The sequence below is a fragment of the Lissotriton helveticus genome, chromosome 9 (genome assembly GCF_964261635.1).
Source record: "Lissotriton helveticus chromosome 9, aLisHel1.1, whole genome shotgun sequence".
In the NCBI taxonomy this organism is placed as follows: domain Eukaryota; kingdom Metazoa; phylum Chordata; class Amphibia; order Caudata; family Salamandridae; genus Lissotriton; species Lissotriton helveticus.
The window spans coordinates 871585379-871603992 of NC_136070.1; the positions used below are offsets into that span (position 1 = coordinate 871585379).

Here is an 18614-nt window from a genome sequence, read left to right on the forward strand (position 1 = left end):
CATCAAGGGATCTCTAAAACAATACTAACTGTAAAAGAGATGTACTGTTGGCCAGGAATAATTGCTCACTTTCACCTGTTTGTCATTGACTGTATAAACTGCAATAGAGATTGCAGCACAGAATGCCACCAGCTACCCGACTGTAACATAGCAAGCCCAGTGCAGACACCAGAGTTAGACAGCATTAGACTTTCTACATGCAGACGTCCCTGTGGACAAATGCCATCCCACAAATATTAAGACAAGGTTAATTTGGATGTGGCCTCAGCACTCGGCTGACGCTCGAACTGTTATAAAAGACTTGCGAGTCTTTATTGGCACATACGCAAAAGGCATGCTACTTTCTGACCAGGGTCCTGCGTTTAGCTCTTGAGCTTACAAAGAAGCCATGGCCAGTTTGGGCATTGCATTGCGGTCTTCTAGTCCATTCCATCCTGAGGGAAATTTGGTTGTGGTGAGAAAAAAACGGGACATAAAACAATCTATAACAGCTAGGGTATTAGGTTTGGGTGACGGGTGGGTCAAACATCTAATAACATTTGATATCAAAGAACGTTTGGCTGTTTTACAGGACTTAAATGAACTAAGAACAAAGCTCAACAACGTGTTCCTGAAGCCAACCCCCACTGGGGAAGAACCAACCGTCCCAGCAAGGCCTGTCTGGATCCCAAAGCTTGGTGATCCAGTCAGAGAAAAGATTGCGGACAAGAAGGAATTTTGGCCTTCTTAAAGATAACCAGTTCCTGTCCTAGCAATCCACGCATCAAGAACAGTATTACTGCCGCCCCTTGCTGGTAAAAAGGAGAACATGTTTGTGTCCAACGACCTGATAAAACCACACTATGTGGCTGATACTAAGCAGTAGGGCAAGTGGACTCCACCAATGTAGCAGACACACTTCTCTAGGTACAATCCAAATGGTTCAAACTGAGAGACTCATCACCATTGAGGAATCTGCAGTGAGAAAAGAAGGACTATGTAACAAAGCTATGGAATTGGTACCTCTTGAGACCCAAATATTACTTCGTCATGAAACACCTGTCTACAACGAAATAACACCAGTCTACAACGAAGTAGCAAGTGATCAAGTGGTTCCAGTGATTTCAACAAACCTGGATGCAATTCCCACCATTGGCAGAACTGCCTCTGGCTATTTCATTAACTTTGATACATTTTCTGAGGATTCCAGTGAGCCTGAAACTACACCAGAGAAAAGAACTTTCAAAGGATAAGCAACTGACTTTTTTCATCACCTGGAAAAGACTTATCTGGTTTCACCATGGATTGAACTTTGGATTGTGTTGGGAATATTCTTTCTTCTACTTTGGTTAGCTCTGGTAATAACTCTGGGTATGCTGATAAATGGAATATATGTCAAAATGGACACAGCAAGTAAGAAAGTCAATTTACTCCGGAAGCCACACAAATCATCCCATCATGAACAAAGAGACTTGTAATCAGTGAACATCACAGTTGTTCCTATACCTGATGGTATAGCTTGGGACAAAAGGGTATATGACATTTTTGGCCCGTCGGAGCTGTTGAAGATTCCACACTTATTCAAGATTTCATTAAGTGACTTTGTTTCATCTAGCACCTTTTCAGATGATTGGGACTTCGAGACTAATAATAATATGATGTCTGATCTAGAAATGTCTGTAGTATTCACAAATCAACAATATTTAGAGGGTTTATCAGACTATGAACAAATGTATTGTTATGACCATTATGGTCATCATTTCTTGCACAAATCTGCAAATCCTAGAAATGTATTAATCAGACCCCCCAGGATATAGCGGCATGGATAGGCAAATTTAGCGGCACAAAAATGAAAATTTAGCGGCACAAAAATGGAAATTTAGCGGCATTTAGCGGCATTTTATTTTGTGGTTTTTGCAACACCAAACACAGATATCTTACTGTTTGAGTTATTTGACAACATGTAGAGTATACCAGGGTGCACAAATAGCGCATCATTCTTTCCTCCCATATTTGTGTCTCCCCTGGACCCTGGAGTGCCTTTACAACGCAAAAAGGAGTTTTCCCCAAATCGGGATTTTTTGCTATTTTGTGATCGGGCCATGGTGTTCTTCTGGCAGTGTGCACAGAAGAGCTCAGCCAATAAAGATAAACTTTAAAAAATCCGCAAACATTTTCCCAGGTGCATACAAAATTTCCCACACGTAAAATTAGAGAAATATTCTTGGTATCTTTCCTAGCATGGCAGGGATTGCAAATGCTCAGAGCTTTCCCTGGCAAGAAAATCCCTTTGCAACCCTGATACCCACTGTGACTCATAGCGCGGACTTTACCCGAAGGTGTCAGAGCGCTTCACAAAAGGAACATAAATGGAACACAAATTGTGAGCAACCAAAAATACATGAGGTAGTAAAGGTAATAATGACAATTGTGAGCAAACTGAATACATGAGGTAGTAAAAATGTTGAGCAACCAAAAACACATGAGGTAGTAAAGGTAATAGTAACAATTGTGAGCACACAGAATACATGAGGTAGTGAGAATTGTGAGCAGCCAAAAATACATGAGGTAGTAAAAAGTACACAGGAAGAAAAAAGTGACAAATGTGCAGTTACAAGAGAGAACAAAGTATCATTTGAGGCGTAATACTGCAAAAGGTGCTAGACACTCAGGCACACGAACAAGCGTTATGTAGGCAAGGTGGCACTTGAGCAAGTATCAAAGATAAAAACATGTGCGAGCGCTTTACACAGTTTGTGGCACTGTTACTCCCTACGCTTTTAGCACTCCCTGCACTGCCCCCCTCCCACCCGGCCAGCGCTCTCCCAGAAACACGCAGCCCGGGGCCGGTCGGCCACATCTCCACTGCCCCCCTCCCACCAGGGCAGCGCTCTCCCCTATGTGTGCGGCGGGCCCCCACCAGCGTAGGACGGACCGGACTTACCTGTCTTCTGTTTGCCGGCCGGCTTTCCTCCTGCTCCGAGCCCCGGTCTCTGCTGAGGAAGAGGTGTCGCTGCAGCTTCGTGCTCTCTCCTCCCCCTCTTGGTGTGGTGCTGGTCTTCTCCCTTCGCTCGGCCGCCGTCTTCTCTCGCCGCAAATGACTCAATGGGTGCCTCGCGCCTTCTTTTAAGGCGGAAACGGGGGCGACGGGCGGAAACGGCAAAAGATTGGCAGGTACAGGGTGTAGAAGCTATTTTTAGAGCCTGTATCATCCCTGAGCAAATTATGTTTTTGAATGACACTGTCCAACAGACGTCTTGCCTTGGGTTAGCCAAGATCAAAGACATGAACAATCTGTCCATACCTAAACCTACACCTGAGAGTGATAACACTTCAGAGGGGGAGGTCGACGCACATACTATTTTGCATCACAACAGAGAGATCCAGATTGGAATAAATGGTTGATCTGGCCCACAGACACAATCAACTGTCATGATAGATTCCTGAACAAAACACAGGGTTTCACATTCAATAAGCCAGACAGAAGATATGTTCAAAGACAGTATCCTGGAATAGTAATAACATACAGTGTAGGGAAACTCTGCCTTGATTGGCTACAGAAATCTACACTTAAGGATGTAAAGCAACACTTATCTTTACTTAAAGATGGCGCAGACCTTAGGGAATTCTTGTCAGGATCAAGAAGACCGCGTCAAAAATGTTTTATATATGCCGCTATATATGCTGCATATAACAAAATATGGAAGATTACACAAGCAGAGACTGCAGAACAGATAAGAGAAATTGATCGTATTAATTTAGAGAACTCTCTCTCTGTGGTTGACAATGGGTTAACGACTCTGTCATTCAGGATATATTCATTGGACAGCATAGTGTCTTATGCCATAGACATCATGGAACAGAACTTGGTCATGTTGCAACATGGTCAGTCGCCATTACGTTCTATCATGCTATTAGGCTTGACGTTACAAAACCTTCGTTCAGGCTAGGTGGCTTAGCGTTTAATCAATACTACGTCACTGTTTTCAGAATTCAATCTCATTGATAAACAGATCAAATTGGCACGCAGGGGAGCAGACTATATAGTACAGAGCATTGAAAAACTGGAAAGATTACCATTTATGGTAGCAGAAAAACCAGCTACTGAATGGATAATACATGGAACAATCACTCTGCCTGTTACAATTTTCCACTTTCAGTATTGCCTAAAACACATACCAGCAGGTACATATGAAAGGTTGGGGAAAGAATACATCAAGATATCCTGGGAATTACCATACACACACAGATGTTGGAATGGGGGTGTGTGCAGTGTTTATTAGCGGTTCAAACTGTGAAAACACACTAAGCAGTTCACTCCTTAGTCGGGATATTAATTTACATGGAGCCTGGGATGGTTCCTCTATCAACTTATCCTGTCACCTGCAAGGTTCACCAGCTGCAGTGATTGATCCAATTTTTGGACATGTTTCGAATGGGAGTTACCTCTGGTTGAATGATCACAGCTGCTGTGGCATGTTGCCAGGTACACCATATCTAGTAACTGTGTCATCCAGGGTCACTTGCTGTATGCTAGTATTGTTTCCAAAAACCAAGTCAGTCAGGGAGTCGCCACTTTGGCCTTCACTGAACATCTCTTCTATACGAATTGATACTCTAAGCAGAATGAAAGCCATTCTTTTACAAAAAAACTGTGCCACTGACCTCGGCCAAAGAGACCTAGTTCTCCAAGTCGCAAGGACTTCTCCCGAGATACATGCCCCTTTGAATACAAACTGCCCTATACATTTCTCAGAAATGTTAAGTCATATCTTAAGCATGTCTGATACAAGTGGTATTATAAATGTATTTAAGACCGTATTTTCCAGACTGTTAGCAGCTTTTCAAGCAGTCCTTGGAATCCTTCCAAACTACGTGCACTCTGTGTTTGGCAGACTGCCCCTCCTTTTGGGACTCGTTGCAGGGATACTAGTTTTGCTCCTACTACTACGATATGGCAAGCCAAATCACCAGCGACACCCAGTTCTCCATGGAGACAACTCTCCTGGCGATGAAGTGTTGTGTGCGCATCATCCAAATTTTGGGACTACCTCATCTACGAGAATTAAATACCACATGGTTTCTGTCATTCAGACCAATTTGGCAAGATTGATCTTACCTGTTCTATACTTCCTGCTATGCGGAGAAGAATGCATGCTAAACATCTGTCTGACACTCCCATCACTCATGCCAACGGATTTTGATACTTTGCTGGACCGGGTAACAGCCCATGCTCTGTGTTGTCCCCAGCGGCTACCCATTCTGATGACGGCATTCATTGAGATATCACAAACGCAAATTGCAACTGCTGAGGTACGAGAGGAAACAACAGGTGTGCAGGTACCATCCAACAGGAACATTGCTAATGCGACCAATGCTGATGCCGATGCTTCACATCTATGTGCGGTTAATCTTCTAAACGAGGTATTCCAACTTTCACCTACAATTGTAGACAACTTTTACTTTTTGTCAACAGACATAGAAGATTTCATGTTTTCTACAAGCCCTAACACTGACTTTTGAATTTAGCACACAGTGTTCTGAGAGACTTTGAATTTGACCTTCATTTTTCAAAAACAAGGTACTAACTTTGGGAATTTTTCCTATGATTATTTTTTTTTCCAAATTTGTAGTTTTCATTTTTTGGCACAATTAATCTGCTTATAGTAGAACTATTCATAGAGAACAAGAATTCTTTTGATACTTCCAGAGACAATATGTGACCTTGTCCACATACAAACAGTTTTATGTAATCTGACATGAGATGATGTTGCCCTTTTTTTCTTCTATATTTGCGAGCCATTTCATAAATGTATATTTTCATGATTCATTCATTTAGCATTTCAAAATATAAATATATGCTTAGAATGGAACATGGCTTTAATGTGTACAGCACTAATGCAATAGTTTGAATACATTATATACAATGTGTTTTAAACATGCTTTTAGCACTTCATGTGTGGATATGAGTTAGATATGTTTAACATGTTTAGAACTTAGTAATGTCGTACATAAGAAAGTGGAGTGGGTGTTGTGTATCGATTTAGATTCCGTATGCATTTCCAGATTTATGCCCTTATATAGGTGCATTTCACATCGCCCTTATGTATGCATAGATATCCAGTCCTTATTTAAGCATAGCCCATGCTACTCAAATACAGGCATGGCTACTTCCCTCCGTTCATCTACGTCACAACGGGTTTTTGGAAAACCAGACTCTTAAGCCGTTAGGGACTTCCCCTTGCTTGGATATTGATTTCTCCAAGAACTCATTTATTATGCATGAACATCTATTCCTTAGAGGTTCATTCATGACGTTCATATGCCCAACATTTACTTCAATACCGGCATTCCTAAACACCTTCAAGGTATAAATATACCTTCACTTGCTATTGCAAAACATGGTGTGGTTTGGTGCAGTTTGACTACCTACTTGCACGACGCAGCTTGCCACAGCAAGTTGCGAAGGAAGCCAAGTCTCCAGCTGACGCACTGACTAGACGCTGTCATCCTCCTGTCGAGAATCCAGCTCCAGTGTTTCTGACTCCCCTTGTGGGGTGTTGGGAAATCGAGTCCCGGCAAAGAGATACAAACCTCTCTCATTCTAAGGTATAGGGCTGATTAGAACTTTGAGAAACCTTTGGCAATTCTTGGCGAAACTAAACTATAGCTAAAACAGCACCTACTTCTTCCCTTGTACTAGACCTAGGTTAGGTACAACGTGGTAGACGTATTTTAGAAGCACCAGTTGAGTATTTTAGCCTGTGTTATTTATGTATGTATTTTTATATGTCATAGCAACAGACAATGCTATGACAGTATTATTTCATATTACTGTTTAGGCTGTACGCATTATACTTTGCATTCTGTCTAACGATTGTAGCACTTCATATCTCTTGCATGAGAAAGAAGACTGTTCAATAAACCCTTTTTATTGAAACGCTTATCTCTATATTTCTATGCAACTCTGTAGAAACTAAGCATGCATGATTGACTGAGTGAAATAGTTATCTATTGTTTCCACGACTCTGAAGATATTATTCCGACTCTAAGGGAAACAAAGTTGTCATGTTTATGCGGTTGTCAGAGACTAATCCTTTCTTGTTCATTCGAGAATGTTTCTAGTGACCTCTGAGTTAGCTGGCACACACAATTAAGTTTAATGTACTCGATAGAGACATACTGATCTCAGGCTTTTGTCAAATCGATAGTGTATATTATTCCAATTCGCAGAGCCCATTAGGGATAGAGGAACTACACTACAAGGCAACAGTGATTGGCATGGAGTAGAGTAGAGTGGCATAGAGTAAAGTAATGTACAGTGGAGTGGTATAGAGTGGGGTGTAATAGACTGGAGTGGCATAGAGTAAAGTGGCATAGAGTAGAGTGGCGTAGTGTAGAGTGACATTGTGTAGGGGGGTGTGTCGTAGAGAGGAGTGGTGTAGAATAGATTGGCAGAGAGTAGAGTAGAGTGGTGTAGAGTTGAGTGGCAGAGAGTAGAGGGGCAAAGAGTAGAGTGGCATAGAGTGGAGTGGAGTAGAGTAGAGTGCCATAGAGTAGAGTGGTGATGATTAGCGAGAGGGTGGCAGAGAGTGCCATAAATTAGAGTAGAGTAGAATGGCATAGAGTGGAGTGCAGTAGCATAAAGTTGAGTGGTGTTGTGTGGAGTGTACTGGCTTGGTGTGGCATAGAGTGGCATAGAGTAGAGTGGTGCATGGTAGATTGGCATAGAATGGAGTGGCATAGAGTAGAATAAAGTTGAGTGGCATAAGTGGAGTGGCATTGTATGGAGTGTACTGGCATGGAGTCGCATGGGGTAGAGTGGCATAGAGTGGAATGGCTTAAAGTGAAATAGCAAGGCATAGAATAGATTGGAGTGGTGTCGAGTAGAGTGGCATCGTGTGGAGTGTACAGTTGTGAAGTGGTGTGAAGTGACATAGAGTAGAGCGGTGCAAAGTAGAGTGTCGTGGAGTGGAATGGAGGGGCATAGAGTAGAATGGAGAGGTGAAGAGCTGAATGGTGTAGAGTTGAGTGGAGCAAAGTAAAGTGGCATAGAGTGGGGTGTAGTGCAATAGAGTAGCATAAAGGTAAGTGGAATAGAGTAAAATGACATAGATTGGTGTTCAGTGACATTGAGGGGAGTGCCTTTAGAGTAGAGTGGTATAGAGTAGAAATGTATAGTGTGCAGTAGACTGGCACAGAGTAGAGTACAGTGGAGTACAGTAAAGTAGTGTAATGTGCCTTGGAGTGGTGTAGAGTACGGTATAGTGGTGTAGAGTGGCATAGAGTAGAGTGGAGAATCATAATGTAAAGTAAAGTCCACATTTGTAAAGCGCACAATCACCCGTAAGGGTCTCTAGGCGCTGGGGGCCGTCGGGAAGATTAAGCGAGCTATTGCCCAGAGTCACATGGTGCTGGGCTAACCTGCCGCCGGAGCCGGGGATCGAACCGTGGTCCCCAGATTCCAGCGTCAGTCGCCCTGGCCGCGGCGCCACACCTCTCCCAGTGCAGTAGAGCAGAGTAGAGTGGCATTGTGTGGATTAGCGTACTGTAGAATGAAGGGGCATAGAGTAGAGTGGAATAGAATAGAGGAGCATGGAGGGGCGCAGTATATAGTGGTGTTGCGTGAAATAGAGAAGAATGGTGTGGAGTAGAAAGGAATGGTGTAGAGTGGTGTAGACTGGAGGAGATGGCATAGAGTAGGGTGATAAAGTGTGGAGCGGCATAGAGTAGCATACAGTTAAGTGGCATAGACTGAAGTGGCATAAACTAGAGTGGTGAAGAGTAGAGTGGCAGAGTTGCATAGAGTGGTATCGTTTTTTGGGGTGGGGTAGAGTGATGTGGAGTAGAGTTGAGTGGTGTAGAGTAGAATGGCGAAGAGTAGAGTTACATATTGTGGCATATAGAAGACTGGAATAGAGTGGTAGGAAATGGCATAGCGACAATAGAGTGGCATGGAGAAGAGGGGAGTAGCATAGAGGAGAGTGGCATAGAGTACAGTGGCATAGAGCACTGTGGCTTAGAGTGCCACAGAGAGTAGAGTGGAGTGGCATAGAGTTGGGTAGTGTAGAGTGGAGTGGCATAGAGTGGGGTGTAATAGACGGGAGTGGCATAGAGTAGAGTGTTATTGCATAGAGGGGAGTGGAATAGAGAAGAGTGGTGTAGAATAGATTGGCAGAGAGCAGTGTAGAGTGGTAGAGAGTTGAGTGCTAGAGAGTGGCAAAGAGTAGAGTGGCATAGAGTGGAGTGAAGTGGAGTGCCATAGAGTAGAGTGGGGAAGAGTAGGGTGAGGGTGGCCGATAGTGCCGTAGAGTAGAGAAGAGGAGTGAAGAGTAGAGTGGAGTTAATTGGTGTTGTGTGGAGTTTACTGGCATGGAGAGGTGTAGAGTGGCTTAGAGTAGAGTTATGCAGAGTAGATTGGCACAGAGTGGCGTGGCATAGAGAGGCATAGAGTAGAATTAAGTTAAGGTGTATATAGGGGAGTGGCATAGAGTGGAGTCGCATTGTGCGGAGTGTACTGGCATGGAGTGGCGTGGAGTAGTCTGGTGTAGAATGGAGTAGCTTACAGTGGAAAAGCGAGGCATAGAATAGAATGGAGCGATGTGTTGTGTGGTGTGTACTGCCATAGAGTGGTGTGGAGTGACATAGAGTAGAGTGATGAAGAGTAGATTGGGGTAGAGTAGAGTGGTGTAGAGTGGAATAGAGAGGCATAGAGTAGAATGGAGTAGTGTAGAATTGAATGGTGCAGAATGGAGTGGCTTAAAGTAAAGGGCCTAAGAGTTAAGTGTAATAGAATAGAATAGCGTAAAGCGGAGTGGCATAGAGTGGAATGGCGTAGATCTGCTTTGAGTGGCATGAAGTGGTGTAGAATAGCAGGGCATTGAGTAGAAATTCATAGTGTGGAGTAGACTTGCATAGAGTAGAGTACAGTGGCATACAGTAAAGTGGTATAATGTGCATTGAGTGGCATGGAGTATGGTATAGTGGTGTATTAAAGTATAGAGTGGAGTGGCATAGAGTAGAGTGCGGAAGAGCAGAGTAGAGTTGCATTGTGTGGAGTGGCACACTGTAGAGTGGAGTGGCATAGAGTAGAGTGGAATAAAATAGAGTGGCATGGAGGGGTGTAGAGTAGAGTGGTGTTGAGTGGCATAGAGTAGAATGGTATGGAGTAGAGATGAATGACGTAGAGTGGTGTGGTGTAGACTGGAGTAGAGTGACATAGAGTAGAGTGATAGAGTGGTGTGGAGTAGAGTAGAGTGGCAGGAAGTAGTATGGAGTAGTGTACAGTGACATGGAGTGGTGAAGAGTTGAATAGATTGACGAAGAGTAGAGTAACATAGAGTAGAGTGGCGTAAAGTAGAGTGGCAAAAAGTGGTGTTGAATGGCATGGAGTAAAGTGGCTTAGAATAGAGTGGCATTGAGTGGAGTGGAGTGTTATAGAGAAGAGTGGCATTGTGTGGATTGGAATGTCGTGTAGTAGAGGGGTGTAGAGTGGCATAGAGTAGCGTAGAGTGGAGTAGAGCGTTGTGAAGTAGAGTAGAGTGGCATAAAGTAGAAATGAGTGGTGTAGAGTAGAGGGACATAGAGTTGGATGGAGTGGAACAGCATAGCATAAGTCAAGTTGCATGGCATAGAGTGGACTCACAAAGAGTGGCATACAGTGGAGTAATGTAGATTACAGTGGCATAGAATAGAATGTCATAAAGTGGAGTGGAGTGTCATAAAGTGTAGTGGCTTAAACAGAGTGTCACAGAGTGGAGTGGCATAGAGTGCTATAGACTGGCATTGTGTGGAGTGGCATTAAGTAGGGTGTAGTGGTATAGAGTAGAGTGGTAGAAATAGTTTGGAGTGGTATAGAGTATATTGACATATAGTTGAGTGTTGTAAAGCAGAGTGGCTTGGAATAACATAGAGTGAAGTGGCATAGAGTGCAGTGGCATAGATTGGAGCAATGCAGAATAGAGTAATGTAAAATGCCATAGAGTAGAGTCCCTTAGTGTTCCATAGAGTGGCATTGTGTGAAGTAGCACAGAGTAGTGTGGCCTGCTGTTGAGTGGCTTAGAGTAGAATGGAGTTTCGTGGAGTGGGGTAGAGTAGAATGGAGTGGCATAGCGTATAGTCGAGTTGCATAGAGTCGAGTGGCATAGAGTAGAGTGGTGCAGCATAGAGTAGAGTTGTGTAAAGTGGAGTGGTGTAAAGTGGTGTGGAGTCAATTGGCTTGGAGTGGAGTAGCATAGAGTAGGGAGGTGTTGAGTAGTACAGCTGTAGGTGTAAGTAACTAAAGCGTCAGTTACGACAGATAGGGTGAATGTAACATAAATAAGAGACGTACTCCTGTGTTATCCATAGGAAAGCACATTGCAAGTCTAGTATTAATACTGAAACGCTTATATTACAAAATAATAGTCTGTTGCAAAAGAGTAGGAAGAAAAAAGACAAGAAAGAACACATGTACTTGGTCCATGCTCCAGGGAGGAGGTAATGTAAGAAAGGAAGGGAAGCCTGTGGTAGTTAAGCAATCAAAAGATTGCAAATGAGATTGGTAGCAAAAACAACTAATGGTATGCTGTGTGTGGGTTGAAAGCCCACTGAATTGCAAACAATACGTCTTTTGCGGGCCAGCAAGATCAAACATTTTGTGCATGGATGTCTTCCATAAGAGCATCATATTTTTGTTATCCTGGGAACTGTCAGGGGATTAAAAAAATATCTTTTTAAAAAGTATTCTTTTGATTTTTAAAATTTAAATAGGTTGTTAAAATATTTATAGAAGTGAATAATAAATATGTTTTGTTTTGATATATTTTTAAAAATGAAATCATATTTTAAATAATGTATTTGTAATTTAACTAAATCCTATTGGATGTTATTTTAAGTTAGTACCTACAATATTTTTAATGGGAAGGTGTGCAATATCAGTGTTTGGCCTTGTGTGGAGCTAGATTTGCTGCTGTTTCTTTTTAGTAACTTACTCTTGTTTCAGGGGATAGAGACATGTAAGTCTACACTTGTGAGTAACTTTAAACTCACATATTGTGAATAGTCCAAATTAGTAAACTTATACAAAAGTGTAAAAGTAAATTATGTGTATAAATTGCTCACAAGTGTAAGTTACCTGAGTGTATAGTGGAGGAGGGCAATACATTCCCCTTCGCGAGCGGAGTTCGTGGAGTTTTGCCCACTCTGTGTTACACTTGTTAGGCAGAATTCCAGAAAAACTCTGTCAACCGTCCTGTGATGGAGTTTTTTCTTGCATGCATCTCACCCCAAAAATTGGGGAGCACGAGGGCGAATTGGCTTCCCCTACCGCTCTTTTTGGGTGATAGGTTGGCACCAGCAAAATTTTCTTACATGGGCCGTTGTGACCATTTGCAGCGAGAAAGCTGCCCCTAAAGTAGAAAATCTACTCGAGCGGTAGGAAAGAAACAGCGCCCTCTTTCGTACCCTGTGGTGGAAAATTCACTGATATTTCAGTGCAGAACAAGGTGCTTAAAATCAGTGTGATGTGCCAATTCCGGACCCATTGTGGGACTATGCAGAATCTTGCAGAATTGTTATGTAACTCCGCGGAAATTCATGGTGTGAAACTCCACGAGTTCCACTCACCCCTAGTGAATAGTCCCTCTGAGCCTGATTTACAAAGGTAAACTAACACTGTTGTGTAAGTTTACTTTTGTTTGGTATGCACAAAGAGATTTACTAGTAGTATCTTTACGAGTGTGGACTCTGCACATAAAACAATAGGAAAGTCCTATCTTTTTGCGTGCGGAAACTCCAAACTCATAGAGATACTACTATTTAACATCTTTATGGATTCCAACCAATTGTAAACTTTCATAAAGTGTAAGTTCACCTTTATGAATCAGGCTCCCAGTGTCTAACGTGGACATGGTAATAGCCTTCATCTTCCTCTACGCTGAATATTTGCTTAAACCTCATAAAGGATCTGATTTCAACCCTCTCAAAAAGATCTGAAATCATGGTTCAATCCCCATGTCTCCAACCATGAAAGGGTCCGGAGATCATGGCTGGGGTGAAGGATAGATTATGATGTATAAGCATATGAGGGGATGGGAAGATGGCGAGGCGGTGGCATTTGCAAATGTTTTCCCAGATCATAGGAGTGGCATTCATCAGGTGTGCAAGTATACATTGGTAGATTTGTCCCTTTTGGGGAACCGTTCCAAGTCCCACAGAGGTGTACCAGCTAGTGTTCCTTCGATACGTGGCCACAACTTGTCTATAGCTCGGACAGACCAGCCTACAAGGATTCATAGTTGACATGCTCGGTAATAAACGAGTTCTGGGAGTTCCAAGCCACAGTTAATTTGGTAATCAGATTGATAATACAGCTAAGAGATGCACTGTGGGATTGTTTTTAGCAGAGCACATAGAAAATACTGCATATGTGGGTAGAGACACTGCTTGGAACCTTTACCCTATTGGTTATGGAGGAGCCAGGAGTCTCCCGAACCCACATGGTGGTGCCATGCATAAATGTGACAGCCCGAGTATCCTACTGAAAAGACTACCAGATGTGTGAGAGATCAGAAGAGGGCTGAAGATGTAGTCTGACAAATCAGAAGAGCACTAAAGGACTTGAGCTGTACTCTTGTGCCGAAGACAAAGAAGTTGACTCGAAATTTCATAGACTGACCTCTTTTTAAAGCTACAGGGATACAGCAAGTTACAAGAAGACTTTCCTGTAACGTTCCAGGAGATAAGTTCCAACTGAAACTGCTCTGGATCCTGCTGGTGCCTTCTGCAGGAAAGTTTTGATGCCCAAGGGGCTTTCCTGAGGTACTGAAACCTTGGCTTGTGTAAAAGAGTACTTTTCCTGGGTAAACATCCTTTACAACGCAACTTTTACCACGCAGTGCCTTTACGACCCAACTTTTACAACGCAAACTATTACAACGCTTTGCACTGGGGGCGCTCTAGGATAGGGAATAGGTTTAATGTACTATCCAACACCTTCCCTACTATCCACGGGGACTGGAGTTGGAATAGTAAATTAAACTATTCACTATCCAGCGCCCAAAAGCACTATGCGTTGTAATGGTATGCGTTGTAAAACTTGCGATGTAAAGGCAGGCGTTGTAAATGTATGCGTTGTAACGTCATACATCCCTTTTCCTGGCATCTCCTGATACCTGGGACTTAGAAATGCTTTGCTCCAAAAAGCTACCTAGCTGATTCGATAAAGATGCGCTGCCACAGGGCAGATGATCCTGGTTGCTCCTGCATCAACTTTTTTTGCAGCTGTAAATCCTATTCATCCGAACCTCACCGAAAAGGTATCCAGCTACATTGAGACCTCTTTGGCTACAGCCTGTAGCCTTGCTGTACTGAAAAAATCTGAGCTCCAAAAAAGGGACTGAGGGCACGATTACGAGTTTGGCAGTGTGAAGTGGGCCACCATGATGCGACCCCCCTCCCACACTGTCAAACCTGACCTTCAGCCACTAGTCAGATTAGGAGTTTCCTCATGGTCTGTTGGCGGGCAGTCCTTGGGCATTCCCACAGTGGTGTCTCTCAAAAAGACACCACAATAGGAGCATCAAAGGCCGTTCCTGCACAGCATGGACTGTGAATTCTAAGGGGTGTAGGAAAAGGGGTGCATCCACATGGGGCACTCCATATGCCCTGTAGAGGCCCAGCAACAGCTAGGTCTAAGAACCGGGAGCTCTCCTCGTGTCCCTAGGGTTTCAAATCAAGTTATGCATCTATAACATTATTACTCATTAATTCAACCTGAATATCTGTGTGAACTCAAGTTAAACCATTTTATTTTCATGGTTATTCTGCTTGATTTTGGTTATATACATAACATATCTACAAAAACAAAACAATGTGCTTACAAGAATTATATATAATATAATACTCAAATTATTCACATTCACAAAAAGCGTAACAAACATAATTTCAACATTTCCCAATGCATTTCGGGTCAATGCGACCCTTCTTCAGGGGAATTGTACTTATGAAGATAAATTTCGTGTGAGTTTCATGCACATCAATCCGATGAAAGGCACTGCAAAATTAATAAAAAGGGTTGATTCCCTTATAAACACACATAAGCTTTGCACAGATACAGAATGGCTCTAGAATTAACAATCTCTCCCAGTGCAGAACCATGAGAATATAAATAAACTCAAAACTCAAAACGATAAGAGAAAAGTAAGTGTGAAAAGACCCACAGCCCGAAGACTCTGTCGTCATAATCAATAAGTGTGCCATGCAATACACGTGATGATAAAAGACAGTACTGTTTAAAAGTAAAATTCATGCCATCAATGACCTCCGTGATCGTAATCAAAAGTGCAATTGAAGACACTTCATACCATCAATAAGAGGTTATTGATGGTATGAAGTGTCTTCAATTGCACTTTTTTCACAACCATGGTTATTGCGTGGCACACCTATTGATTACGATCACGGAGGTCATTGATGGCATGAATTTTACTTTTAAACAGTACTGTCTTTTATCATCACGTGTATTGCATGGCACACTTATTGATTATGACGACAGAGTCTTCGGGCTGTGGGCCTTTTCACACTTACTTTTCTCTTATCGTTTTGAGTTTTGAGTTTATTTATATTCTCATGGTTCTGCACTGGGAGAGATTGTTAATTCTAGAGCCATTCTGTATCTGTGCAAAGCTTATGTGTGTTTATAAGGGAATCAACCCTTTTTATTAATTTTGCAGTGCCTTTCATCGGATTGATGTGCATGAAACTCACACGAAATTTATCTTCATAAGTACAATTCCCCTGAAGAAGGGTCGCATTGACCCGAAATGCATTGGGAAATGTTGAAATTATGTTTGTTACGCTTTTTGTGAATGTGAATAATTTGAGTATTATATTATATATAATTCTTGTAAGCACATTGTTTTGTTTTTGTAGATATGTTATGTATATAACCAAAATCAAGCAGAATAACCATGAAAATAAAATGGTTTAACTTGAGTTCACACAGATATTCAGGTTGAATTAATGAGTAATAATGTTATAGATGCATAACTTGATTTGAAACCCTAGGGACACGAGGAGAGCTCCCGGTTCTTAGACCTAGCTGTTGCTGGGCCTCTACAGAGCATTTAAGTAATCAGTTGTGGGCTCAACTGACCACTGGGTAGCTCCCAATACAAACCATTTAGTTTTGATTACAATCCATAAAGTTTGGACTAATAGAGGTGTGCAGCATAGAATCTTATATTGCACTCCATATGCCCCCATGCATACATCCCATGGGCCTGAGGAAAGGGGTCCCTTTGTTTCCTCACTGCCACCCTTTCCATGGCGGTCTCAGTACCATGGTTAGAGTCACAGTGAGGAAACTCTTAATCTGGTTCATAGTGCCTCAGCAGCACCATGAAGCATATTGCTGCCTCAGACGACCGTGCCACAGCTATGGATTGTGGATCCCTGGCAGCTGTGGCAGTCCTCTCATGGTCCAACCACTGTACTCATAATATGGCGGTTGGACCACTGGTGTGGCAGTCTCCAACCACCACCATACCTCCACCACGGGTCTGATGGACTGCCTAATTTTTAAGCAGGCCCTAAGTCTAAACATAGAAATCTTCCCCAGGCAACGGCTCCAAAAGTATCTAGTTAAGAAGGGACCTTCACTGGGCATGACATAAAAATGTCTCCCTCTCAGAGCTTTCCTGTCAATAGTCAACAGCTTCACTGGGACCTCGTCCAATGGCTATCCAATGTCATGGAACAATCCTCAGCCGTAGCTTGCTGCCTTGCCCCATTGAGGATTTTTTACTTCCAGTGCGAAGGTAAAACATCCAACTGGGTACAACCTGATTTCTTTTTCAATCCATGCTCCAGCTCAGTTTGCCTCAAACCTCACCTCTGTCCTAGTCTACTGCGACCAGTTGAACGTAGTTGCCACTTTCTTTTTTGTGCTATTCTGAACCTTAAACTTTAAAAAAATCATATCTCTAGTTTCGCCTATTGGATGTTTGTAATTTTCATGTCACTTTATTTATGACTATTTATTCTTTTTTCTAAATTCTCATTTGTGCCTAGCGGTATTGTTCCTTTGCCTCTGAAACACAATGAATACAGTATAAGGTTCAATACAATGGTTTGGAATTTTTCTTCTGTTGTGTTTTGATTTTATTACTGTTTTGGTGCTGCATAAATACTTTACACATTACCTCTGAGTTAAGCCTGCCTGTCCTATACCATAGTTGTCAGGTGTATTTAATGACTCTTGTTCATTCTGACAAGAATTGTGATTAATAATCGAGGTGGGTACTTACCCCTCTCATCTAATGTTCTATTTATTTTTACACCAAATCTTTCCCACTTCGTGGAAAGGCCGTGATACATTATTAAAGATTTTGTGGCATTGGCTAACACTGGACAATCTATCATTTTAGATACATGACTTAATGCCATAAATTGGGTGTGATGGATTATGGATTTAGCTGTGGATTCAGGAAGTTATGGAAAAAAATCATAATATAATATTTCTTACCTACTGATCTTTTGTGTTTCTCAGTTCACCGACCTTGCAATGCTAACGGTTCCTCCACCCTATTAAAGAATGAGGCAATAGCAGGGTTTCCATCAGCTGTGCCTTAGCTGAAACGTACCATGAAAACCTTAACCTGATGACACTTCTTCAACTTAGTCACCCTTGAGTGTGATAGTCATCCTCACATATTTAGGGCAGGGTGACTATGGAGTTCCCTGCCTGGGTCCACAACACAAGGTGCGCCTGGGGAGGGGACTCTCTCAGGCACGATGAAAAGTCCCTGCTCATCAACACAGTCAATGTTTTTTTCCCAAGATCCAACTCTCCCTTTGGGACTTTATTTTTGAAAAACAAAATAGTTTATCAAGTTGGCACCATAAACATGGCACCTGCTTGGCAAACTGTGCAAGATTCTGCCTATCCTCCTCAGAGGCAGTTGCTTTGAAGGCTTATTGATCTCCAATAAGGTGGAGGGGATCTCTATAATAAATGGGTGATGTTTCCCCATGGAACAAAAAGCATTAGCCTCCACTGACCCAGTTGGCTGGTGTACCACCCACCGCAGTCTGATTGATAGCTTTCCGTCATCTTGTGCTCACTAATAGCGAAGTTAACACCCACATGTTAATTTGTAATATGAAAAAAATACAAAGCCCTGCAATAATAACTATATCGTCTTTTTGCACCAGGTTCCCAACTTAACCCCAAAGATCTCTTCGGGGCTGTCAACACCAATATTGTCTTCTCTGTTATGTTTGGAAAACGCTATGATTACACGGATCCAGAGTTCCTCTCTGTGATACACACATCAAACGCCTGCTTTCACGGAATGAGCACCTTCTGGGGACAGGTAAATAATGTTCTTCCTAATCTTCAATAATATTCTCCATTGCAACTGGATACATTAAGTGTTAGCAGTTTAGCAGCAAAAATAGATGTATGCACCAGATTACCATAGGTATACAAACATAGGGGTAGTGTTCGGACACTTGAGCACATTCCCAGGAGTATGAAGGCATGAATAAGAATGTTACATTTCTGACACACGTTTTCTACACACTGTTATAGGTTTCATAAAGGAATTAGCTGCACACGAGCAGTCGCTATGTCACGAGGTATGAGCTGACAACCC

At 42.4% G+C, this 18614-nt stretch overlaps 1 protein-coding gene across 1 annotated transcript in view; it reads left to right on the top strand.

Annotated features, from left to right (window-relative positions):
- The window catches only part of LOC144781937 (cytochrome P450 2G1-like), a 362329-nt gene that overhangs the window by 163634 nt on the left and 180081 nt on the right, over positions 1-18614 (top strand). Inside the window, exon 4 of the mRNA XM_078661023.1 lies at positions 18172-18332. Within this exon, the coding sequence (XP_078517149.1) occupies positions 18172-18332 (161 nt within the window). The remainder of the gene's footprint in view (positions 1-18171; positions 18333-18614) is intronic.